We start from the raw sequence: 27,991 nt of genomic DNA on the forward strand, positions 1-27,991 counted from the left end.
GATGAGGTCAGTGACAGTCTGAAAAATTATGGCTTAATGATGATGATGGAGTCATAGTCCAGGTGGAGGTAGGAGAATGTGTCACACAGTTAATGATCAGGCTCCACAATGTAGAAGTTGGTTTGCCAAACAACAACACTGCCATCCTTGTCAGCAAGTTCAATGATAATGTTAGGTTTGAACCGGAGAAAACAAAGTTCAGAAAGAGATAAGTTAGAATGACTGTGCACAGTGCTTTGCATGAGGAAGGCAATACAAAATAAATTGCTGAGCATTGCAGGATGGAGGTTAGGATTTGGCCAAAGAGAGATATCAAGCTTGGAAATATATTGGGTTATTGTAGGAATAGACCTCAAAAAAAAAACACGGATGGAAATCTCATTAGTCGAGTACTGACAGCTTACCTGTTGATTTTGATAATGGTGTCCATGGCGTAACTCTTGTGGATGCAACATGCCTTCCAAAACTACTTGAAGGCCTGCTCTGAATATCATCAATTACATCATAAACAATGGAGTCATCTGCATATTTGCAGAGGCTGCTTTGTGGTCGCCAGTCCCCATTTTCTAGAGAATTAGGAGATAAAAAGGAATAGGTCTTTATTCTGAAATCTGCCAGGGCCAATTTTAATTTTTGGTGGCAGCAGAAAACAGGTGATATGGATTGAACATCTCATCGAAGTTGAGGTGTATAATGAGTGACTGGTCTGCTACCACACATTTTCTCCCAAGGATGAAAGTTAACGATCAGTCATATAGCATACTGGAACAAGTTAAAATGACATGTAATTCAAATGCAAGTTTAAAATAGTTTACCAAAATGTGACTTGCATAAATCAGGACTTAAAATATAAAGGATGTATAAATCCAATTGCAACCTAATGAATCATAGTCTGAATTTTCCTCCTCATTCTATCCAGAGAGGAAGTACCTGGCCGCTAGTGATACCTTCCCAAAACAATACAGCAATTCATCAGTATGTTTTTATTAACAGTTCTCAACCACCAAACCCATACAGAGTTCACCCTTGGCGCTTCAGGGCACAGACCACAGTCATGTCAGTAACAGTCTTGCGTTTAGCATGTCTATGTAGGTGACAAAGTCCCAGATAATATTTTCCAAGAAGATCTTGAGAACCCCATGAGTTTCCTCGTAAATAAGGCCAGATATGTATTTAACGCCTCCATGACAAGCGAGGCGGTGAATGGCAGGTTTAGTGATTCCCTGGATATTATCTCAAAGGACTTTCCGGTGCCGTTTAGCACCCCCTTTATCGAGACCTTTACTGCGTTTACCCCTACCGGATGTCACAGCCAGAGACAAAGCCTTGTAATGATCAGCATGGATGAATAAATCTGTGCACTATTTCAAATACTTGCAAATGCCATTCAAAGAAAACAATTCTAGGCTTCATTCTTTTGCCATATGGTGTTTTTGTAACTTGACTTGTCTATTCTCAATCTAGTAAGTATCATGCTCAGACCTACAGAGCCGCAATACAGAATGGTTTCAACAAATGTTCAACACTTCTTGAAAAATGACCACAGTCCAGAGTGATAACTTTAAAAGGCATTTTAAGTCTGTATAAAGAAGAGCCAGCATGTAAAGTGTCATTATACAATAAATTAACTTGCGATATCAGCTACATTATGTCAATTAAGAACCCCACCATTTTATGGCTTATTCTGTAGTAAGACATTTCCAACACTGATTTTTTGACTATATGTTTGTACATCAGCAGAACAAACAGAGAAGCAACTGGAACAAGGCAGAAGTCTCTCAAAAGGAGTCTGCTGAGAAAAGACTGCTATAACATAAAAAAACAGATGTCTACAATTGTCTAATACTTGCAACAGCAGCATTAGTTTAGCAAGATATGTGTTGAGAGCTTTTCTCACAAGCTAAATTGTTTTCTCTGTTTTCACTATGCAGCAAAGTAGTATAATTAAAAGGGGTTATTTATCTCGAACTATTAAAGTGAAATGGGAGATTTTACACTGATCTGAAATCCTCTTTTTCATTCCTTGTCAATAATAGTTGAATTCTCATTCTGCATCTTTCAGCCAAGATGCAGAACGTCTGCTAATAAAAGACATAAGAAAATGTAATTTATATATAAAAACTGCAATTCCTGCTGCCGAACAAGAACTCTGTCCACCAGTGCATGCGTGGTTTTTACTGCTGCTGCTGTCTCTGTCGTGTGCCCTCTCCCATCCCTCCCTTCCATTCTTGTCTGTCTCCAGTGTTGTTTGCCTCCCGCCGCTTCCTACTCCCCTATCTTGCTCACCACTCTCTCGCGCTCAAACTGCAAGCAGTAGGGAGAAGCAAGTGGTAGGGAGCAGTGAGCAGGAGGAAGGCAATGGAGGCGGGAGGAAGAACAGTGTTGAGAGCTCTTTTCTGTTTGGTCTGCGCCATCTTCGATGCAGGCAGCTGCCTGGAACATCACTGTCAGTGACATCACAGGCACTGTAACTGTATTTTGAGTTGCTGTGTCAGCAAACGCAGCCACAAAATAAAATTATGGAATTAATGGAACTTTATTGGGAAAAAATGTTTTTAAAAACAAGGATCAGAAAATTAAAGTGGGGGCTAATTCAAAAATAGTTAAATCTATAAATACTGGGAAAGGTCACTTAAGAAAAGCAATTTTACAAATATTAATTTAAAATTCATTACTTTTGGTTCAATAAAGTTTTATCATGGAAATGACAGGAAAATGCTTCTAACTGGATCCTCATACGAACATACAAATTAGGAGCAGGAGTAGGCCACTCAGCCCCTCAAGCCTGCTCCGCCATTCAATAAGATCATGGGTGATCTAAATGTAACCTCAACCCACATTCCTGCCTACCCCCGATAACCTTTCAACCTCTTGTTAATCAAGAATCTATCTAGCCTGCCTTAAAAATATTCAAAGACTCTGCTTCTACCACCTTTTGAGGAAGAGAGTTGCAAAGACTCAGCCCTCAGAGAAAAAATTTCTCCTCATCTCTATCTTAAATAAGCAACCCCTTATTTTTAAACAGTGACCCCTAGTTCTAGATTCTCCCACAAGAGGAAACATCTTCTCCACGCCCACACTGTCAAGACCCATCAGGGTCTTACAGGTTTCAATTAAGTTGTCTCTTACTCTTCTAAATTCCAATGGATACAAGCCTAACGTGTCCAGCCTTTCCTCATAAGGCAACCCACCCATTCCTGGTATTAGTCTAGTAAACTTTCTCTGAACTGCTTCTAATGCATTTACATCTTTCTTTAAACAAGGAGACCAGTGCTGTACACAATACTCCAGATGTGGCCTCACCAATGCCCTGTACAACTAAAGCATAACCTCCCTACTTTTGTAATCAATTCCCCTCACAAAAAATTATAACATTCTATTAGCTTTCCTAATTACCTGCTGTATCTGCATATTAACCTTTTGTGATTCATGCACGAGGACACCTAGATCCCTCTGAATGTTAGAGCTCTGCAATCTTTCACCATTTAGATAATAAGCTTCCGTTTTATTTTTCCTGCCAAAAATGAACAATTTCACATTTGTCAGATCTTTGCCCACTCACTTAACCTATGTCACTTTGTAGCCTCCTTACGTCCTCTTCACAATTTACTTTCGTCCCAATCTTTGTGTCATCAGCAAACTTCCTTCAGTCCCTTCACCCAAGTCATTTATATAAATTGGAAAAGTTGAGGCCCCAGCACTGATCCCTGTAGGACACCACTCGTCACATCCTGCCAACCAGAAAAAGACCCATTTATGCCAACTCTCTGCTTCCTGTTAGCTAACCAATCTTCTATCCATGCCAATATGAACAGATCCTCTATCCATGCCAAGTCTTAATCAATTAATAGCAGCAGTTTGAAGTTATGCTTGTTGTAAGGTAAAATCATATAAGGTTTAAAGTGCTTTGAAAGTAAATGGCATATAATTTGCTGATGGCGCTTTTTAAAAAATGGCAATTATGATGTGTTTCGATAAAACAACTTGCAAATAAAAGCATTGCGTCTGGAAAAAGAATCATTCTAATTTTTTTTTTAAAAAAGGATGGAATGGCTAGTTTTTCATTTATGATCCCTCCCCAACAGCACTATAGATGTACCTACACCACATGGACAGCAGCAGTTCAAGAAGCAGCTCACCACCACCTTTTCATGGGCAATTAGGGATGGGCAATAAATGCTGGCCTAGCCAGTGACACCTACATGCCATGAATGAATTTTTTAAAAAATCTCTCGATATTTTAAACTAAAAGCCACATTGGCAGCAGAATTGATGGCAAGCCAGGGTGATGAATATGGCAAAAAGGAAAGGACTTAATCCGAAACAACAGGTATATTATTTTTCTTTCCAATTTAATGTTTTCATTTTTTTCTTCTGGGTTAAAGAATTTTATTCAGAAGATTATTCACAATCTCCATAAAAGGTGCGCATAGTATTTTGGAAAGAAAAGTAGTTTAAAAATATGTTAAGATTCAGCTGATTAACAGTCAGTACAGTCAACAGTCAGTAAGGTTCAAAGAAAACCAAATAAAAAACAGGAAGCGCTGGATACACTCAACAGGTCTGGCAGCATCCGTGGAGAGAGAAGCAGAGTTAACATTGAGTCCAATGTGACTCTTCTTCTTCAAAGGAAGCCGGCTAGTCAACAAACATTTAATAGACTCATTGAGGAAAGACACTTCAGAAATGGTAATTAAAAAACATACTTGCATTTATATAGTGCTTTTCATGACCATCAGATGTCTCAAAAGGGCTTTACCAAGTGCCAATGAAGCACTTTCTGAAGTGTAGTTACTGCTTTAATGTAGGAAACATGGCATTCAACCTGCACACAACAAGCTCCCACAAGCAACAATGTGAAAATGACCAGATCATCTGTTTTTTTGTGATGTTGATTGAGGGATAAATATTGACCAGGACTCCAGGGATAGCTCCGCTGCTCTTTTTCAAAACTGTGTCATGGAATCTTTAACCATCCACCTGTGCAGGCAGATGGGGCCTTGGTTTAACATCTCATCCAAAAGACAGCATCTCTGACAGTATGGTACTCCCTCAGTACTGCACTGGAATGTCAGCATTGATTTCCTTTTGCGTTCAAGCCCTGGAGTGGGACTTGAATCTGGAACATTGTGGCTCAGAGACGAGAGCGCTACCAATTAAGTCACAGCTGGCACACAAATGCTGAAGACATGTGTCTGTACAGTGAAGCACAAAGCAAGCAACCACAAAGAGAACAGGGTAGGGGAGTACTCCCAAACAGGCTCGGAGGCTTCCCTCTAAATTAATTGGGTTGTTTGAAAATTACCAGGACACATTTCACTGTGAACAATAATCTATATTTTTTTTTACAGAAATATACTTTTTTCACACAATATCTAAAAGAACATTATAAAACATTTCAAAATGGCCACCACAGAAAGTGCAACACCCCTTTGTCCTTTTGTCTATGACATCTTAGGCAATCTCTTCTTTGCCTCCACCTATTAGTGGCCCCCTATCCAGTTCTACCTGTCCCACCCACCGCAACCAGCTTATATTTCACCTCATTTCTCTATTTCCTTAGTTCTGATGAAGAGTCATACGGACTCGAAACGTTGACTGTATTCCTCTCCGCAGATGCTGTCGGGCCTGCTGAGTTTTTCCAGGTATTTTTGTTTTTGTTTCGGATTTCCAGCATCTGCGGTGTTTTGCTATTATATTACAGAAAGTGCAATGATATTCAAATTTTCTACATAGATCATGTTGCACTCTAGAGGTGCTTCAATACAATTGTGATACTTATAATATTTAATGTATACATTCAATGTGAATCATACAGACTGGTTTTATACAATTTCCAGCCCCTCGGTGTACTACGGCTGAAAGGGCTTAGAAGCAATTTTTCCCCATTGCTCCTCTGCGATGGCTGCCTCAAAGCTTTAGTATATCCCTCAGCATGTATCCCTGAACCTTGGATTGTGCCAGTCTGTAACACTCAGTCATGGACAACTCTTTGCACTGGAAGACCAACAAATTTTGGGCAGACCAAAGAGTGTCTTTCTCCGAGTTAATGAGCCTCCAGCTGCAGTTGACGTTTGTCTCAGTGTGTGTCCCTGGGAACAGCCCATAAAGCTGCTCCCAGAACTGCTTGGAATGAACCTTGGCAAAAACCACTGCAAAGGCACATTCCAGAAGGAGGTGGACAATGGTCTCTTCCCCTCCACAGCCACCTCAAGGGCAACTTGCAAAGGGAATGAGACTCCAGGCATGTAGGAAGGATCTGACAGGGAGGGCATTCCACACCACCAGCCAAGCTACGTCTTGGTGCTTGTTTGAAAGTTCTAGTGATAAGGCATTCTGCCAAATGACTTTGGCAGTCTGCTCAAAGAACCATCTGACAGGATTCACCATCTCCCTTTCCCGCAGGACATCTAGACCACTACCTGATGGGCTTGTGGTCAAAGGTGTTTCTCACCATAAACTTTTCCACAAGGTCTAGGCGGTATGGCATGGTCCAACTGCTTGATGTGTTCTGCGGCATTGTGGCCAGACCCATCCTTTGCAACATTGCGGACAGGTAGAACCTCAGCACATAGTGACATTTGGTGTTTGTGTATCAAGAGTCTATGCAAAGCTTGATGCAGCCACACACAAAGGTGGCTATCAGGATGAGGGTGAAGTTAGAAACATTTTTTCCCCTTTTATCTAGAGGTCTGTACTTCGTGTCCCTGCGAACATGGTCCATTCTTGATGTCCAGATAAAGCAGAAGATGGCTCAGGTGATCGCCACAGCGCAGGTGTGAGGAATGGGCCGGGCCTGGCCTGCGCCACATACAGCAACATCAAGAGTGCTTCACACCTGATGGCCAGGTTCTTACCCACAATAGAGAGGAAGTGTTGCTCCACATGTGCCCAGTTTTTATTTGTCCATAGCTACTCGCTCCTTCCAGTTTTTAGCGCAAGCCCTGGTCCCTCCAAACCATATTCCCAGCACCTTCAGGCAGTCTGACCTGACAGTGAAGGAGCCAAAGGGTCAGTCAGCCCCGTTCCCAAAGAACATGGCCTTGCTCTTGTCACTATTTACCTTGTCTTCCAAGGCCAGTTTGAACTGGTCCCAGATGTTCATTAGTCCGCGCACCAACAGCGAACCCAAGAAGACGACAGTGGCATCGTCCATGTATGGGAAGGTTTTGACCTGAGTGCCTCCACTACTGGGATTGTCACTCTTCCTATACTCGAATCCATCCAGAAATACTCAGCTAAGGGTTCTATGCAGCAGATGAATGGGACAGGGGAGAGAGGGCAGCCCTGCCTGACTCCAGACTTAATTGGAAAGCTTTCCAATTCCCACCCGTTGATTGAAAAGCATTACTGATGTTTGTGTAAAGCAATTGGTTCCAATTGCGGATTTCCTCCCCAAAGTCCATTTTGGAGCATATCCTTCAGGTAGGTGTGCGATATTCTGTCAAAAGCCTTTTCTTGTCCAGGCTGATGAGGCAGGTTTCCACACTCCTGTCCCGTATAAAGGCAATCATACTCCTGAGTAGTGTGAGACTATCAGAGATCTTCCTGCCGGGTACAGCTCATGTCTGGTCAGGTTGGATCACCAACTCCACAACAAACTTGACCTGATTGGCGATGACCACGGACAGAATTTATAGTCCACAATCAACAGTAAAATGGGTCACCAATTTCTAATTTCCTCCCTTTCCCCCTTCCACTTGTAGATGAGGGTGATGATACTTTTCCTCATGGATTCTGACATGCTGCCGGCCAGAAACATACTCTCATATACTTCTTGTAGGTCTAAGCCGATCCAGTGCCATCGAGCCAATTACAACTCAGCCAGTAAGCCATCACTTCCCGGAGTTTTACTCTTCTCAAAGGACTCGAGTGCCTTGGTCAGCACATCCAATTAGGGTTTGTCCAGAATTTCTCATGTACTAAGACCTCTGTGATGAAGGACAGGATGTACTGGGAGGCTGTGCTGTCTGTGGGCTTCACTTCATACAATCTGGCATAAAAGGGTTTACTGATCCTCAAAATGTTGGACTGCAATGACTTTACTGAGCCACCTTCTTCCTGGAGGCTGCTGATCACAGAGCTTTCTCTGTGTACCTTTTGGAAGAAGAAATGTGAGCACATCTCATCCTGCTCCACGGAGCGGACTCTGGGCCATAATGCAATCTTGGAGGCTTCCAAGGCAAAGAGCGAGGCTTGTTGGCCCTTCACCTCTTGGAGATCCTCCTTGACATCGACTCCCATCGACTGCAGCCGGAGAAGATTCTGCATGCTTTTCTGGAGCCGGGAGATTTCCCTCGGTTCCTTTCCAGCCTTCTGAACACATTTGAGGATGAAAAACCTCAATGATCTCCTTGATTGCTTCCCACCTTCATTTAACTATTTTCTCAACAACAGCCATTAATATTTCATGGGGTAGGACCCACAGACCTCAAGTCTCAATGATAGTTAATTTAATGAAGATTACCAAAATACAAAACAAGTTATATCACATCAGTTACCAGAGTAGTATCCTGACCAACATGTATCATCAACTAACTTCACTAAAACAGAGAATCCAGTCATTCCTCTCATGGTTTTTGTCAGACCTTGCTGCAGGCAAATTGGCTGCCACATTTTTTTACATAACATAGGAACTGAAGTTATCTGTTCAGTCCCTCAAGTACTTCCACCAATTAGACCATGGTTGATGCACCTCTGCTTCATTTACAAATCTTTGTTCCATACCCTGACGCCCTTACCAAACAGCCTTCCGGACTTAATATTGAGTTTAACAATTTCAGATCATGAACTCTCTCCTCCATCCCCACCCACTTTCCGATCCTTCTTCCGATAATTTATAATTTTTTTTTTAAACAACTATTTTTTCTCTTCCCTCCTATTTTGAAATTTATTTTGATCTATTGTTTCATCTCCACCTTTTAGCCCATCTCGATCCCTTCCCTCCACCCCACCCGCACTAGGGCCATCTGCCACTAGCTTGCTTCCCTTTATGTCCCCATTAGCACATCTTTTAGATAATATCACCACCGTCAACCTCCCTTTGTCCTTTTGTCTATGACATCTTTGGCAGTCTCTTCTTGGCCTCCACCTATCACTGGCCCCGTATCGAGCTCTCCTGTCCCACCCCCTTCTACTAGCTTATATTTCATCTCATTTCTATATGTCTTAGTTCTGATGAAGAGTCATACGGACTCGAAACGTCAACTGTATCCCTCTCCACAGATGCTGTCAGACCTGCTGAGTTTTTCCAGGTATTTTTGTTTTTGTTTCAAATTTGTCAATCTCAGTATCGAAAACTTCACATCGATCATCCTCAACCTTTCCACTATTCTTTGTACGAAAAAGTGCTTCCAGATTTCAATCCTAAATACCTTAACTCTCATTTTATGCCCTCTTACAATGTATTTCCCATCAATGGAAATAGTGTCTCTGCATCTACCCTACTCTTTAATCATTTCAAACACCTCAATTAGATCCGATCTGGCAGATTCTTCCTGTCCTGGAAGGAAGCAAATGTCACCCCACCATTTAATAAGGGAGAGAGAGAGAGAAAAAATGGGAAACTACAGACTTGTTAGCCTTACACAAGTAGCAGGGAAAATGTTGGAATCTGTTATAAACGGCACTTAGATAATAATGATCTGATTGGGCATAGTTAACATGGAATTATGAATGGGAAATCATGTTTGACAAACCTGTTGGGAGTTTTTGAGGATGTTACCAACAGTATTGATAAAGGGGTAGACGTAGTGTACTTGAATTTTCAGAAGCCTTTCAATAAAGCCCCCCACAGGAGGTTGGTTAGCAAAAAACAAAGCACATGGGATAGGAGGTGATATACTGGCATGGATTAAGGATTGGTTAACAGGCAGAAAACGGAAAGTAGGAATAAATGAGTCACTCTTACATTGGCAGGCTGTGACTAGTGGGGAACCACAAGGATCAGTGCTTGGGCCCCAGCTGTTCACATTATATATCAATGATTTGGATATGGGGGCCAAAAGTAATATTTCCAAGTTCATAGATGAAACAAAGCTAGGTGGGAATGTGTGTTGTGAGCAAGATGCAAAGCGGCTTCAGGGGGATTTGGACAGACTTAGTGAGTGGGCAAGAACATGGCAGAATATAACGTTGAAAAATGTGAGGTTATCTATTTTGGTAAGAGGAACAGATGTGCATAATATTCCGTAAATGGTGAGAGATTAGGAAGTGTAGATGCACAAAGGGACCTAGTGGTCACGTCAATAAGTCACTGAAAATTAACATGCAGGTGCAGCAGGCAATTAGGAAGGCTAATGGTACGTTAGCCTTTATTACAAGAAGGTTTAAGTATAGGAGCAGCAAAGTCTTGCTTCAATTGTATAGAACCTTGGTTAGACCCACATAGAGTACGATGTGCAGTTTGGCCCCCTTACCTTAGGAAGGATATTATTGCCATAGAAGGGGTGCAGCGAAGGTTCACCAAACTTGTTCTTGGGATGGCGGGACTGTCCTATGAAGAGAGATTGGGTAAACTGGGTCTGGATTCTCTAGAGTTTTGAAGAATGAGAGGTGATCTCATTAAAACTACAAAATACTTAAATGGACAGATAGGATAGATGCATGTAAGATGCTTCCCCTGGCTGGCGAGTCTAGAACCAGGGTACACGATTTCAAAATAAGGGGGAAGCCACTTGCGACAGAGACGAAGAGAATTGTTTTACTCAAAGGGTTGTGAATCTTTGGAATTCTCTACCTGAGAAGATTGTGGAAGGGCAATCATTGAGTATGTTTAAAGCAGAGACTGACATATTTCTAAACACCAATGACATAAAGGGATATGGAGATAGTGTGGGAAAAAGGCATTGAAGTGGATGACCAGCCATGATCGTATTGAATAGTGGAGCAGGCTTGATGGGCTGAATGGCCTACTCCTGCTCTTATGTTCCTAATCGTCCAAACTCAAGTGAATACAAGCCAAGTGAATTCAAGTCAAGTGAACGCAACCTGTCCTTATACTTTAACCTCTTAAGCCTTAGTATCATGCTGGTGAATTTGACTTTTCCAAGGCCTATACCTTTCAAATGTTTTGGTGTCCAAAACTGAATGCAAAACTCCACATGCGGTCTAACCAATGCTCCGTATAACTGAAAAATCACTTCTGAATTTTGTATTCCAACTCTTGAGATAAAAACCAATATTTCATCAACCTTTTTGATTACTTATTGTATAAACCAGTAGCTTTTTATGATTTGTGCTTAATGAGACCCAAATCCCTTTGTTCCTCCACAGCACTTAGCCTCTCATTATTAAGAAAACAAGTAACTACATGTCAAAAGGATAGACTGCAATTCCTTGCTATATAACATCCTGAGGACATGAAAGGCACTATACAAAAAGCAAGTTCTTTCTTTCCACTGGTTCCAGGTCAAGTGTAAGCTTCTTTTATAAAATCCTGGCACTACTGCTTCCTGTACTAGCACTCAAGTGCTATGTCTGTTAAAGGGACATACTGCTACAGTGAAGTAAGATGGAAATATCTGATATTTTGTTTTGCAGCACATTTTGAAACTTCAGTATTTGTTGCTGAAGGTTGCAAGTCTCTTTAAATTATTGACAGTTTGTTTCAGTACTGTTCCACTCCCACCATACTGTTCCACTGCCCCCCATTGCACCTCCCCACCCACTCCATACCAAAATGCATATGCTGTTTGGGATTTTACATTGCATATTTGAAGGGAGAGGCTAGTTGATGAGGGGCACTGTGAGGAGAGTTCCAATTTGGTCGTAACCCTGTAGATGAATCTGAAGCAGCGAACTAGCTTTAAGGGCCTTAGCAAATGAACAGTACATTCTTTGCCTGTATTACCCAAAGGAAATGGTGTAGTATGCTGCTTGAAGACTTGCAACCACTTTCAGAGCTGGAAAAGTTTAAACCCTGAGATTGTTAAAAGCAATAAATAATTGTAAGGTCTTCCTTTCTTTAGGATCATAAATACTGGGCAGGCAACACTGTTATTAGCATAGTCATTTCACCAAAAATCTCTGATAAACCTTTAGGCGTGTCATGCAAAAATATTTGGCATAAGGCAATCCCACAATTGTGTACAAAGGTACAAGATAGCTTCTTACCAAGTAGATCTAATTAAACCTGCATTGAACAAGTGAGAGAGGGGTCATTTACAAGGCTGTGTATAGTCTATCTAGAGCGATACCATGATTTATTCTCAACATTATACACAGATACGTTGGAGTGCGATCAGAGGGTTGATAGTCAAGACATAAATATGTCATGCCTGACTTGGAAAGAAATGAAAAAAAAATGACTAACAGGTATTGAAATCAAATGTTGCACACATTAAAGCTACAGCACAAGCATGTTGTCAATTGCATTTACTCCCACATCCATTCACATCAGTGCAAAATTACCAGATAGCATCTTGCTCATCATTATTAATGGATGATACCAGTGATTCAATTATGTTGAACTGGAGCTGTGGGAGTTCAACTGGAATTGATATTCGCTTTTCCTTGTAGAAGATTTAAACTGATGTAAAAGTTGAGGCAAAAGGAATGAGGCCGACAAGGGATGGGATTTTAAGAGCTCATATTCCATCATTAGGAAATAACAATCAGCTTACAGTCACGAAACTTTGAGTCTTCCTGAGAAAACGATCTGGAAAAGCAACAAGTTAGGGAACTGAGATCCCATTCCTTCACTTACAGTTCAACTAATTCATTTACAGCTAATTCTAGGAATAAGTTCCTCCAATTAAACTTCTTAATTAAGTGGCAATGGTATGGAAATAAATGGTCAAAATTTAAAATGGAAGTATACTCCTGTTGTGGTTCATTATTAGATTGTACAATCAGCTTGATTCATCAACCTCTTAAAGCGAGAGATGAAAATCTCTCTGTATCACCATAACATCCAAATAACTTTCACAAAGCTGAATTTAGTCTTCTGAAGGAGAGTGGATGCAGTTCAAGCATTCCAAGGGATTACAGCTTGGCAACAAGATTTAGTAGAAACCATTAGGCCTCTCAGTACTCTCCCCCCGCAATTAATATGAATCAAAAGGTTGGTGTATACATTTTGGAATGCTGTGCAGCATAAATTCTTTTTGAATATTATTCATGCAAGGAGGTTTCGTCAAAGGCATATTTATGCGAATGTATTAATCTCCTGTACAGAGACAGATTTCTTCAGGCCTGTTCCATCTTCATAACTGGAATATTCAGTCTATTCAGGAAACCATGGGTGCAAAATTCAATGCCATGGTGCCGTGGAGACCCTACACTGCCTGCATGGTGTTCCAGCAGTAAAATAGTGTACATGGGGCTGTTCCAGCTGGCAGGCTCTAAATCAACACTATCTTGAAGTCACACAAGAGGCTGATGCAAAATGTCTCGGGATACCTTATTTAGACTATGGAGGCCCAGGCCACAATTTTGTACATCATTCGCCAAACCTCAGGTGTTCTGCTACAAGCTAGGCCCTCAACCATGCTATTTAAAATGGCTACTCAGCAAGTTGCAGCTGAGGTGCTTTTGACTTGCCTTTGCTTAGGCTGTGTTGGTGGCATCACAGTGCTAGGTTTTTTTTAAAGTAGATTTTGGCAGTTGCTGAGAATGAGGAGGACAGAAGTACCTGGCACAGCTATGGGGGCAGTTATTGTACTGAAAGAGCCATTGTAATGCACTGTTTTACCATTCCCACAAGGACCCAGCATTCCCCGTCGTTAAATCAATTTCAGACTCATCACAATGCCACCTAGGCCAACATCCAGCAATAAAAGCCACCAACAAAAACTTTCACATAACATTAACAAATCATCCAATCATACACAAAAACAAAAATACCTGGAAAAACTCAGGTCTGGCAGCATCTGTGGAGAGGAGCACAGTTAACGTTTCGAGTCCGAATCACCCTTCAACAGAACAAACACCTCGAATCAAATTTAAAATGCTGCGTTGTTACCAAGGATTTCGGCTGAAAGTGGCTTTTCACAAGATTTGCCAACTCATCAAAGCTCTTGGAATCTGGGGCATTGGGTGCCATTAGGCTAAGAATTAGGCTGTATGTTTTACTGCCACGTTTCGATAAGAGGATCGCTCACCTCTTCTCCTCCCCTGATATGTCGTTGGCCAAAAAGAATAACTCAAGGCATTTAATATGATGTGACCAGTCATCGGTGGTCTGATCAAACAGTTCGATATGGCCAAACTGTGGCAGATAACTTCGACGACTATGATGAAGGCATTACTTACAATCGCCTTGCAAGGTACGGCTGATTTACTTCTGTTTAATTTCCACAGCTTTCTTTGGTGTCATTGGCTAGTTGTGTTTTGCCTTGTCGCCAGTTGTTACGTTCCTTCTGTGGGGTCGCTTCGCTCGGCAAACACAGTTACACACCTATCTACTAGTGAGTGATTTGGTAAACAATATACTGCAGATGCAGAGACCAATGTAAAATGAAGTACGTGCTGTTTATTAACACAGGGGGTGAAATGATTGCGTGTATAAAATTATGAGGGGCATGGATAAGGTAGACAGGAAGGAACTTTTCCTCTTGGTGGAGGGGTCAATAACCGAGGGTCATAGTTTTAAGGTAAGGGGCAGGAAGTTTAGAGGGGATGTGGGGAAGAATTTTTTCACCCAGAGGGTGGTGGGAATCTGGAACTCACTGCCTGAAAGGGTGGTAGAGGCAGAAAGCCTCATAACATTTAAGAAGTATTTGGATGTGCACTTGCAATGCCATGGCATACAAGGCTATGAGCCGAGTGCTGGGAAAGGGGATTAGAATAGTTAGGTACTTGTTTGACCGGCGCAGACTCGATGGGCCGAAAGGCCTTTTTCTGTGCTGTAGACATCCATGACAATGACTCTATGACAAATAACAGCACTAACACGTGTGCTTCTCAGACCACAACCTATTCTAAACTACTGATTAACATTGTAGACCACACTACACAGCAATTGGGTAATGCAATCACGTGGTCAAGCCATTCATATCCTCTTAAAGGTCTATTGCACCTCAGATTGCCACAGTCCTCACCCAGTCCATGGCTCCACTCACAACACAAATATTCCATGCAGTGCCATGTGTCTTGCTGACACTCTTCCCATCTGTTTTCATGCTGGAGAAGCTGGCTCACAGCAGCAGGGAGAGGTCCCAGACCGGGGGTGGATTGGCCACATTAGGCCCCTCATTCATTTCGAGGAGCATGCCATCGCGCTGACTGTTGAGGACGTGAACCGTGCCTGCAGCGACAGAGATGTTGGCAGCGAACACCCGTGTGAGGATCCTGCACTACATCACCCCTCTCTCAACGCAACTCAGTGCTCTCTCTCCTACTTTTGACTCTGTTGCCAAGCACTAATCATCTCTGCTTTGGTTCACAGGGAGCTCTGCCAAGTGACCAAAGCCCTTAACCAGCCAGTGTCTCAGCTCCATCCAGGTCCTCAGTTCTAGCTATGAGGACACTTCCTCCATTGAAAAGCTGGAAATAAGCAACCTGGAAGATCCGTCACTGCATTTACTCACACCCTCCACAGCCCAGAGACACACATCTCCTTGGGACCTAGATTTGGAGCAGGCTCGGTTCATAATCTGGTAGTCACCATACGGACACATGTCCGCAGCAGGAATAGGCAGGTTCAGCCGAGGTCCCTGGCACTCGGAGGACTGCTGAGGAAGAAGCATCTGTGAGGTCAGAGTCAGATGACAAGCCTCTGGATTTGGCCTTCCAACTCATCATGGAGAGTCAGCAGAAGGCAGGGGAACATCACACAGGGCCGTTGGAAGCCCTCAATAGAGTGGCACGCGGGTCGCAGGAGTATGTCCACCCGCTCTTTGATGAAGTGGTGCACACATGCACATGTGGAATCTCCATGGGAAGGGTAGCGGATGCCATGGAGACCCTGGTCTAGAACTTGGAGATGCGTGCAGACCTGCACTCCATCGCGATAGACATGGGTGAGTTCCTGCAGTGGCAACACGGGAGGAAAACAGGGCATCTCAACGTCCCTCCAGGTGATCTTTCCCCTCAAGGAGTCAGGCTGGGCCTTGGGCACCTGAAGGGAGGAGGAGGAGCGGCAACTGGACACACCTGGGTCATCCACGCAGGAATCTCAGAGACTGTCCACTCCCTCCAAACCCCCCTTGCCTGTGACCCCCCCTCATCCTCATCCTCTGTCACCACAAAGGGAGCAGCAGGCCACAAGGAGGACAGCCAAAGCAAGTTGGGGACCTCAAGGCCTGAGCTCTCCAGAAGACCCATGCCGAAGTCATCAGAGACAACAGGGCCAACCGTTGCGCAGGCTGTCTCTACCCTGCTGCGGATGTCAGGGCAGCACCTAGAAGAAATGTTCAGCCTAGAAAAGTTAAGAATTTCTGATCACAAGTGGCTGCATGGGTGAACACATTTTGTCACTGAATCATGTGAATGGTGTCTTTCAGCTTAATGGACAGGCTTCGCAAGTCCTCCCACTGCATCCCCCCACGAACAGTTCAGCTGCACGCAACTGGCCCATGAGTGATTCTGGAGGGAGAAGTGTGTGTGTGGCAGGGCCTTTCGGAGCCTCACGCAAGCACTCTCCCATACACACAGATCCTTCCTCCATTACACCCATCTCAATGTCCCAAGCATTTTCAATGCTGCCTGCTGGGGTTCTCTTTCAGTTGTCCACCTGAGCTGACCTGCATCTCCGCCCGCCCACTGATCGCATGCCTATGCAGCACCTGTTCCCACCCAACACGAGGCTCCTTTCACTTTTGATTTTGCAAGATGGTTGTAATGAAGTATGTCTTCCGCTCCCCTGTCCTTTCCTTTCCCTCAATCACCCATGTCCTTTCCTCCATCACGGTTGACACCCCGGCATCTCCTTCCACCTCCCCACCATCACCTACCAGCCAGAAACCTTTTCCTTCCAGGATCTCCAGGTGAACGTACACATTCCCCATCTTCCCGGGAATCCCACCTTCATCCACATTAACCTCCCCGACACCCTCCTTCCCATCCTCAGGGTCCGTGTCTGCCTCCGAGTGTCCACCAACCACCCTCGCCATCCCTTCTACCTCTACTGTTGCACCCTCACCCTCCCACCCTATGGGCTCACTCTGTCCTCTCTCATTCTCACCATTCCTTCCTACCACGCCCACCCTTATTTTGTGCCCCAGGAGGCAGTCATCAACTCCATAGACCTCTCCCTTGCAAGTTCATCTTGGCATCCACCCCATCCCCCCTTTCTCCTCCCACCCCCTCCAAACTCCTTTTCTTACACCTTCATCCCCCCTTTATACCTACCTCCTCAGTTGCCACATTCTCCCATTAAACCCTTCTCCCCCCCAAGATCCTTTCCCTCACCGACACCATCATTTCCCCCCCCAACTCCCAACCCCCCAGTACACCTTCCTCTCCCACTCATAGCTGGGCCTTCCTCTCCACCCCCTCAATGATCATCCGTAGCAGACCAGGGCCAAGACACTGATGTCCTGAAGCAGACCCTCAACAGTGACCTTTCACCTTCCGTGAGCTGTTTCCCAGTAGAACCACGTCCATGAAAATCCACCCAGCATGTATGCAATGCATGTGTTCCTCCAGGATCCGGTAGCTGTAGGGCTCCAGCATCTTCTGCTCCTCAGATGTCCACAATGTGAGCAAGACCGTGATGTTAAGTCCCGACTTCTGCATGTCACACCTATTGAGATGTGTTCTGCACCGGCATGTTTTCCCGCCGACATGAGCGGTGAATTTAACGTGGGGGCGATGATTCTGGTGAGCAGGGCTTATAATGATTTGCAGATGTGTTAAAATGACGCTCCCAATGTGCGGGGGTGGGAAAGGCAGCTTGCCACTGACAGGCAAAGCAGACGATCACAAACTGGTTTCACAACAGCGTGAAAACAATTTTTGGCCTTCCCACCATATTGTCCGCTCACACCCGCTATGACACCCGTACCAACGGGAGTGGAAAATCCCACCCAATGAGAATTAACACCAGGGTTATGAGTGCACTCGTCATCAGGATCCTACCATAATATCCTACCAAAATCCTACCATACCCTTTTGATCTGCTCTTCCAACACTCAATTCATGGGGGGAATTTGATCATTGATTTAATATTCATACGGAATATGATGTGTACGCCATCAGCAGATCTGTGCTGCATTCTATGCCCTTTACATATTGGCCGTATTTTTTCGTGCCCGCCGGCGTCAGGCGTACTCGGTGGTGTGAGCGGACAATATGGCGCGATTGGTTTCACAACGGCATGAAACCAGTTTGTGATCGTCTGCTCAGCCCACTAATAGCGGGCCGCGTTCTCTGCCTTGGGACATTGGGAACCTCATTTTAATACATCAGCATATCATTATTCCTGCATGCTTGAATCATCTCCCCCCAGCTGGATCGTCTGCCCACGTCAGTGGGAAAACAGGCCGACGTGTTTCACAACAGCACATAAGCATTGTGCAGCTGGCAGGCTGCACTTCACTCGAGACTTCAAGGTCTGTTTGCCTACCCTGCTTGGTCAGCACTCGCAGTCATCAGAATCAGGCTTCACAGACAGCACCACTTCACTTCTAGGGAGGCTCAGGGCACGTCTCTACCTACCAGATTAGCCATATCTGGGTGGCTTTTTAATGCCTGCAGGGCTGGGGCTTGCTTGGTGAGGGGGGGGGGGGGGTGGCCTCAGGCAAGGGAAGAGGCTGCAGGACGGGGGCAGTACTGGGGAAGGAGTGTGTGCGGGGTATATGTTGATTTGTGTAAGTGGCCTCATGATAGCGAGGACTGAGGAGGCAGATTCCAGAGGAGATGAGGCTAGATGGACATATGAGGGTATGTATGTGAGAATGGGTGGTGATGTCCCTTGAGTTGGCAGTGAGTGACATGCCAGTGAATGTGTGATGGGCTTGAGTGTGAGAGTTTGGAGTGATGAGATGGTTGCCATACCCTGGCTGCACGGGTGAGATCGTTCATCCTCTGGATGGCCAACCTCTTCTGTGCAGCATTAGCACTGATCACCACTGCCACCGTCTCCCAAGACTGGTTGGCCACACCGCTGCCCATCCTGCGGCCAGAGCACATTAGACATTGTGGCGGGTCTCCACGGCGGCCAAAAGGCACTCCAGTGATGCATCACTAAATCTGAGGGCTGCCTTTCGTGGACATCTTCCCTGCAGTAGTCATGGGCTGGAAGCACTGAGGTGTGTGCACACAGGTGGATTTTAAATAAGTTCCAGGCTTGATGAAGCGGCGAGGTGATGGAGTGGTGGGCAAATGAGAGCCCGTCCCACCATGAAAACGGCGTGTTTCCTGGGAATGCAAAACTAATGCGATGGGTTTGGGATGATATGGTGTGAAAACCCGCCATTGTGGCTGGCAGGTGAAATATCGTTTTACCCGCCCGCTACTACATTTAGTGCAAATCTGGGACAATTCCGCCCATAGGCATATTTACATACAGAATCCACTTCAGGTGCAAAAATACTTTTCGTAACAAAACCATTCATTCTGAGCTTTCCAAATATTCTATTTTTACTTCTACATTCTTGTGTTGATTTTATATTGAACGATACTGTAAAAGAGTTATGCTGGACTACAGCAAGTAGTGTATTTACAAATGTCACAAATTTTATTGACTGGTCCAGCATGTGTTGGTTCATGAGATTTGATTCAATGCATTATTCATGAACTGTGCAAGAAGTTATAAAAGGATCTAAAGTCCCATAAAGCCAGAACCCATTAGCTCCCCCTCTGACCAACGAAGCACAACTAAGCAAGTAAATGTTGAGCAATAATTGTCTGGGTTACTGGGTAGGTCACTGCATTGATCCATTTCTGCTATGGCTCTTTAAGGGCAAATAGTGATTTTTTTTTATTTCTTTGGAACATTAATGAGTCTTTGGAAGAAGGTATTTCAGTCAGGTAAAAGTGTTTACCCTGGCCTGGCCATTACCACATTCTGCTTTCCACTCTTAATATCATCATTAGCACCTCCTTTAGCCAGAACCACCACTATTAACAACCCTCTGACCTTTTGTTAATGACATCGTTCGCAATCTCTCCTTTGCCTCCACCTATCACTGGCCTTCTATCCAGGTTCACCTGTTCCGCTCCCCTAAGCAGTATATATCACCACATTTCTACTTCCCTTCAGTTCTGAAAAAGAGCCATACGGGCTCGAAAAGTTAACTCTGTCTTTCTCTCCACAGATGCTGTCAGACCTGCTGAGTTTGTCCAGCATTTTTTGTTTTTATTTCAGTCAGGGTTCCTCAATGGATGTTTTGGTTTTTTTTTCCCCCCACTATATATTGGCTTTAGTATGCTAGTTTCATAGTTTACACTGGTTGGGTTGATTCCAACTGTTGACCCAAATCAAGATAACTGCTTTGTCTAGTACCCAAAGCTACTCAATGAATCAATAACACAACTTTAGTTAATGTTAGACTGAATGCTCAAATAAAGTCAGGGCAGCCAGTGATTCAACCTTTTTGCTTGACACCATATGAGTTTATATAGAACATTGCTTGGCTGTGGAATCTTAGAAAATTATTTTGGATACATTTCATATTCACGACTCTCAGGTTAAACAGAGAATGGATTAGGAGTGGCTTTGTGCCAAGCTCATTAAGAAGGAGGAAACTTAATATTTGAGAAGGCACAATCATCTTCCAATGAATGGGTCAGTCCAATCAAGCACTATGCTGTGCCTGGTACAGGTCTTAAACTCTGGTTACTAGGAATAATCCATGGTACATAAGAACATATGAATTAGGAGCAGGAGTAGACCATATGGCTCCTCGAGCCTGCTTCACCAGTCAATACGACCATGGCTGATCTGATTGTGGTCCTAACTCCACTTTTCTGCCTTCCCCCATTCCCTTGATTTCTTTTTCAATCAAAAATCTGTCTAGCTCAGCCTCAAATATATTTAATGATCCAGCCTCCACTGTTCACTGAGGAAGAGAATTCCAAACACTATATGGCCCTCAATGAATCTTCTATGTTTCAATGAGATTACCTCTCATTCTTCTAAACTCCAGAGGGTATAGGCCCAATCGATTCAGCCTATCATAGGGCAACCCTCTCGCCCCAGAAACCAATGCAGCAATGCAAACTTTAAAGCCAGCAGCTTCACTTAAGACAATAACTGAAACAATTCTGAATGAAACACGCTGAAGCAGACCACAAATCAAAACAATGGGGAAAAAATTACACAAGAACACTGTAGACTAAATTGGACAAATAAATCTGACTCAAAAAAATTAAACTCAATAAAATTTGGCAACATTTTCTTTATACATGCTAAAAAAAAATCACACAGGAACATGTGAATTTCCAGTTAGTGAACAGAAATTATAAATGATTTGAATCTTTTGCTGGTTTACAATAACAATGTTAGCAGCAATGGATGAACTACTGCTGCACAATAAGTTAGCGTTGTTAAATGAAATGTATGACTCCATGTTCAAGAGTAGCCAGAAGATAAAGTGTTCATTTTAACCTGGTCTTTGTAAGTGATCCAGATGCTTACAGTAAGTGGCAATTGTAGCAGCCCTCAAGAACACTGTCAACAAAGTGATCAATTGACTTTATCTGGGATACATTAATACCAAAGACTGGGTCCCAATTTTACAGCTTTAAAAAGGCTATTTTTTTAAATTAAGCATCTAATTGGAACAAATTGATTGGTAGAGGGTTTTGTTGACATTGCAAAAGAAGTCAAGTGGAATCCTGTAAAAGAATAATACTGGCCTTGCAGGACTAATACATACCCAAAATGAACAAGTTTAGAGATAAATTAACCCTAAATGGATTAACAAGTTAAAAATGAAATAGTGAGGAAACATTACTTCTAGAAATTCTACAAGGATAAGGGCAAGCTAACGGATGTACGCAAGATCACATAGATACAAGTTAATCAGGAGGCACCATAAAAAACCCATCCATTTAAATGCAAAACCTGCACTAATCATTTTGAACTCCAAAATATGTTTACATCATAATAAAATTACAATGGCTAGATTTTATGCTGTGCTCCTGTTTAGAGAAATAAATTGGCAGGCTCAGCCAGAGGTGGCGACTGACAAATTTCAGCAATTGCGCTGGGATGTTGGCCCTGGGCATTTTGGCTCCTCAGTTTAAGGTTGTCATCTATCTATAAAGTAATGACATTTTGCATCTGTCTTCAGTGCCTGTTGTCATGATTATGCAAGCAGCTGTCCTGTTTAAAACAATTAAGCAAAACTATCCTTATTTAATATTAAACTTATCTTTTAACCTGCCCAATACTAGATGGCACTTCTAAACTACATCTCAGTTGTGTCATTAAATAGTTCTCTTGGACTTAAATATAAGGAATTTTCTAATGCTTTAAATGTTGATTTTGGGGTCAGTCACTCTTTAATAAATCAATCATGGTGCAGCCATAAATTAATTAAACAAATGCTTCCGTGAAAGCAAACCATAGGGAATACTAACAGCCACAAGTGAATTAATTAAATGAATAAGTATCAAAATAAATGAGATAGGTTGTTCACTCCTCTGGGCTTTCTCTCAAGACCTGCAATCTCTCTGGCTCTCCCTATTCAAGGCCAATACTCTCTCCTCTCACTTACCATCACCATGTCCACTTCGTCAAAACATTTCCTCCAACTTTTCACCAACGTGTCAGGTGATTCACCATTATTAGAGAACAGTATCATAGTAATAACCTTACTAGACAAGTAACCCAGAGGCCTGGACAAATGCTCTGGGGACATGAGTTCAAATCCCACCATTGGTTGAATTTAAATTTGGTTAATTATTATATCTGGAATAAAAAGCTAGTTTCAGTAATGATCATGAAACTGCCAGATCGTTGTAAAAACCCATCAGATTCCTTAATATCCTTTAGGGAAGGAAAGCTTACCTGATCTAGCCTGTATGTGACTCCAGACCCACTGCAATGTGGTTGACTCGTAACCATCCTCTGAAATGGCCTAGCAAGCTACTCAGTTGTACCAAATTGCTGCAGAAAAGTTGAATAAAGATAAAACGGCATCCACCTAGGCATGGAACGATAAAGGCACACCCTACCTATTGGACCCCATTATATAGTCCTTATTAACATTTGGGGACTTGTGCCAAAATTGCAGGAGCTGTCGCACAGGCTAATCAAGCGACACCAAGTCATACCTTGTAGCCAATATCCTTGACTCTTCCATCACTATCCTTGTCCTGTCCCGCCAGAGGTGGCAGTACAGTGGTGTACAGTCAAAGGGGACTTGGGAACCCTCAATTTTGACTCTGAACTTCATGGAGTCTCACGGCATCAGGCCAAATATGGGCAAGGAAACCTCCTGTTGATTACCATCTACCATCCTCTTTCAGTTGATGAATCAGTGATCGTCCATGTTGAAAGCCACTTGGAAAAGCTGAATTCCAGAGGTGAGGTCAGAGTGACTGTCCTTGACATCAAGGCAGCATTTGACTGAACATGACATCAAGGAGCACTAGCAAAATCGAAATCAATAGGAATCATCAGGGAAACTCTTCACTGGCTGGAGTCATATCGAACACAAAAAGAAGATGGTTGTGATTGTTGGAGACCAATCATCTCAGTCCCAGGATATCACTGCAGGAGCTCCTCAGGGTGGTGTTCTAGCCCCAACCATCTTTCAGCTGCTTCATCAATGTCCTTCTCTCCATCATAAGATCAGAATTGGGGATGTTTGCTAATGATTACACAATGTTCAGTGACATTCATAACTCCTCAGGTCATGAAGCAGTCCATGCCCACATGTAGCAACACCTGGACAACATTCAGGCTTGGGCTGATAAGTGGCAAGAAACATTTGCGCCACACAAGTGCCAGGCAAAAGCCATCTCCAACATGAGAGAGATTCTAGCCATCACCCTTGACCTTCAACTGCATTACCATCGCTGAATCCCTCCATCAACATCCTGGGGGTTATCATTGGCCAGAAGCTTAACTGGATTAGCCATATAAATACTGTGGCTATAAGGGCAGATCAAAGCTGGGAATTCTACAGTGAGTAACTCAGCTCCCAATTCCCCAAAGCCTGTCCACCATCTACAACAATAATTTCTGGATTTCTGCATTCAAGCAAGGGAAGGTTTCCTCCATGTGATAATGTGTAACAAATTATAAAACTATTCATAAAGAATGGGTTTATGACTTAATCATATATAGCATGCAATATTTTGTTTCCTCCAACCCCACACGTTTGTATATAGCACAGTTTAAATGCAGGGCAAAACTCTCTTCATGCAGCCTAAACAATATGCTTTCATAATTTCAGAACAGTATCCTTTAAGTTTTTGTGATGCATTCGCTTTTATAAACTCCATGGGTAGACTTTCGTCTTTACGACCGAGATATTAAGGAGCACCTGGATGGAGCACAAAGGAAATCTGGTGGTAGAGGATTTCAAGCTCTTTACAGGACCCGTCATATTTCCCTCCAATTAAAATAAATTGAAAGGAATTCTAGCGGGTTTTGTTATGACATACCATCTCCCTGTTAGCCTTTCCTCTCTACATCCACCCAGGCAGTAGAGATGAAAATTTACCCAATTAATCCCTGAATAAAGTTGGCAATTACTGCTGAATTGTTGATATTTAGATCCAGGCACCTTTGGAACTAAATTTTGACAACTGAGGCACTTTCATGCCGGTATTCAATAATCCCTACAAACTTTTTCTTTCAATCAAACTTGGCTGGGTTCAAAACCAATTCAAAAAGATAGTTTTCTGACCAATTGTACCACTATTTACTTTCTACAGTTCTTGAAAGATTTTAACATGCAATGCAGAAATGAGAGTCATGATTGAACTTAATTTTACAGTTACAGCTGACTTTCAGATACTGTATATTCATTGAAATAACTGGCAGTTACAGCCAATCTGAATTCTGCCTGTCTGAGTTCACATAAATATAGGATGTCATACCTTTGATCAGTGTTTCTGAAATGTGTTTTTCATCATTGATCACACGTTTTGCAAAGGGTTCTGCAGCAATTTGACCAGGATCCATCTGCCACGTGAAAAAACCTTCCAGGCCCAGATACTTGCTAGTATCGATATTTTGACAATGAGCGATCTCATGCAATTCCTAAAAAGATTGAAACAAATTATCGAAAAAATATTTGTGTTACCTTATAAAAATGTAGAAGTTGTAGAACAAAAATTCACTTGGCCCATCACATCAGTGTCAGTGCATGCTTTTTAACTAGAGAGATCTATACTAAAACTATTTACCTGCAATCTTCAACAATTACTACAAAATTCCATTTACTGTTCGTGACACACTGGCCATTTACTCATACGTGTGTTAACAATTTTAAAACCCAAGCCATAAAAAAGAAACTTCCATATTATCTACTATCAAATGTTTGTCTAAGTTATATCATCGTACATATGTCATAATAAAGAACTTGCATTTATAAAAGTCTACAGGCCATCAACTTGTGGGAAAGCTGTACTTTACTGAAACATATTTGCCAGGAAATTACAGAGAAGCGTAAGAACTATAGTCATAATGGGGGACTTTAATTATCTGATCATAGCCTAGGATAGTAGTAGTGTAAAAGGCAGAGAAGGGCAACAATTCCTAGGGTGCACTCAGGAGAATTTTCTATAGTAGGATGTTTCCGGTCCGATGAGAAAGGAGGCATTGATAGGCCTTGTTTTTGGGAATGGGTTGGGCCAAGTAGGTCAAGTGTAAATAGGGGAACAATGAGGGGACAGTGATCATTGTATCATAAACTTTAGGTTGGCTTTGGAAAAGGCAAGGACAATCCAGAGTAAGAATAGTTAACTGGGGAAAAAACAACTTCAGTGAGGTAAGAATGGATCTGACCCAAATAAATTGGAATCAAAGATTGCCAGGTAAGGCTGTAACTGAACTGCCTTTAAAGAAATAGCTCAGGCATAGTCAAGGCATATTCCCACTAAGTGGAAAGGTAGGGCAAACAAATCCAGAGCTCCCTGGATGACAAAAGGGATAAGAGATTATGAAGAAGCAGAAAAAGTGTGTTCATACCAGATGGATAATACAACCAAGAACCAAGCTGAATATATAAATATTTGCAGCAGAATTGAAAAAGCAAATAAGAGAAGCAACGAGAAAGTATGAGAAGAGACTAGCATCTAACGTAAAAGGGAACTCAAAAGTCTTCTATGGGCATAGAAATAATAAAAGGTGGTAGGAGGAGGAGTGGAGCCAATTAGGGGACACAGAGGGCAGGCTCAGGTATGAAATGAATAGTTTGTATGCCTTTACCAAGGAAAAAGATGCTGTCCAGGTCATGGTGAAAGAGGTATTTCAGAGGCTTGAAGGGTTTAAAATTGATGATGATATATTGAATAGGCTGTCTGTAGTTAAGGTTGATAAGGCACCTGGACCGAATGAGATGCATCCAGGGATAGTGAGGAAATGAGTGGAAATTGCGAAGGCACTGGCGATAATTTTCCAATCTTCCATAGACACAGAAATGGTGCCATGGATTGGAGAATTTCAAATGTTCCACCCTTGTTCAAAAAAGTGTGCAAAGCCCAGCAATTACAGGCCAACTAATTTAACCTTGGTGGTGGGAAAGCTTCTTTTAGAACTGATAATTTGAGACAAAATTAGTAGTCATTTTGGAAAATGCTGGTTAATTAAGGAAAACAAGCACGGATTTGTTAAGGGCAAATCATGTTTAACTAATTTGCTAGTAATTTTTGAAGTGGTAACAGAGAGGGCTGATGAGGTGATGATGTGGTGTATGCAGACTTCCAAATTTGATAAACATGCCGTACAACAGACTTGAGCAAAGTTAGAGCTCATGGAATAAAAGGGACAGTGCCAACATGGATATAAAATTGGCTGAGTGGCAGAAAACAAAAAATAGTGAGTAACAGTTGTTTTTCAAACTACTCCCCAGGGGTTGGTGTTAGGAACCCTGCTCTTCCTGGTATATATTAATGACCTAGACCTTAGTGTACAGGGCACAATTTCAAAATTTGCAGGCGATAACAAAACTTGGAAGTATTGTGAACCATGAGGAGGATGGTGTAAGGAAAGAAGCAGGTTGGCGAAAAGGTGGACAAGTGGCAGATGAAATTTAATACAGAGAAGTGTGAAGTGATTCATTTTGGTAAGAACAACATTGAGAAACAACATAAAAAAGGTTACAATTCTAAAGAGACTGCAGGAACAGAGGGATCTGGGCATAAATCATTGAAGGTGGCAGGACAGGTTGAGGAATCAGTTAATAAAGTATATGGTATTCTGAGCTTTATCAATAAGGGCATAGAGTACAAAAGCAAGGAAGTTATGTTAAACCTATATAAAACACTGGTTCTGCCTCAATTGGAGTATTGCATCCAGTTCTGGGCACTACAATGGAGGCAGGATGTGAAAGCATCAGAAAGGATGAAGAAAAGATTCACGAGAATGGTTCCAGGGATGAGGAACTTCAGTTATGTAGATAGATTGGAGCAGTTGAGTCTGTTTTTCTCAGAGAAAAGAGGTTTGGGAGGAGATTTTATAGAGTATTCAAAACCATGAGGGGGTCTGGACAGAGTAGATAGGGAAAAACTGTTCCTATTGGTGGAAGGACTGAGAACCAGGGGGCAGATTTAAGGTAATTGGCAAAAGACAGGGAAAGAGACTATGCAAATGAGCATGGGAAACTTATTTGAGTAGGGTTCTGATGATTGCTCTGCAGAATCACACATTTTGCTTTCTATTTTTAATAAGGTGTTATTGCATGAATAGGCTGCCATCTTACTTGGTCATAGTACTGTCTAATGCAGTCACCCAATCAACCACCTGGGTACACAAGACAACAAACCCACATAAAAATCTTTTTTTAAATACAAAGATTGCTTGTATAATAGCTACACAATGAACTAAATATTTATTCTAATTTATGGAGACAAGGTAAAAAGATGGCAGCACATCTTTTTAATCAAATGGAACAAATCGACACGTTTAAGACAGCAGTTTAGGAAG

At 42.6% G+C, this 27,991-nt stretch overlaps 1 protein-coding gene across 1 annotated transcript in view; it reads right to left on the reverse strand.

Annotated features, from left to right (window-relative positions):
- The window catches only part of zbbx (zinc finger, B-box domain containing), a 145,048-nt gene that overhangs the window by 24,822 nt on the left and 92,235 nt on the right, over positions 1–27,991 (reverse strand). Inside the window, exons 16-17 of the mRNA XM_078564540.1 lie at positions 24,943–25,105; positions 405–566 (exon numbers count right to left, since the gene is read on the reverse strand). Coding sequence (XP_078420666.1) covers positions 405–566; positions 24,943–25,105 — 325 coding nt within the window. The remainder of the gene's footprint in view (positions 1–404; positions 567–24,942; positions 25,106–27,991) is intronic.

The sequence above is a fragment of the Cetorhinus maximus genome, chromosome 19 (assembly GCF_964194155.1).
Source record: "Cetorhinus maximus chromosome 19, sCetMax3.hap1.1, whole genome shotgun sequence".
NCBI lineage: Eukaryota > Metazoa > Chordata > Chondrichthyes > Lamniformes > Cetorhinidae > Cetorhinus > Cetorhinus maximus.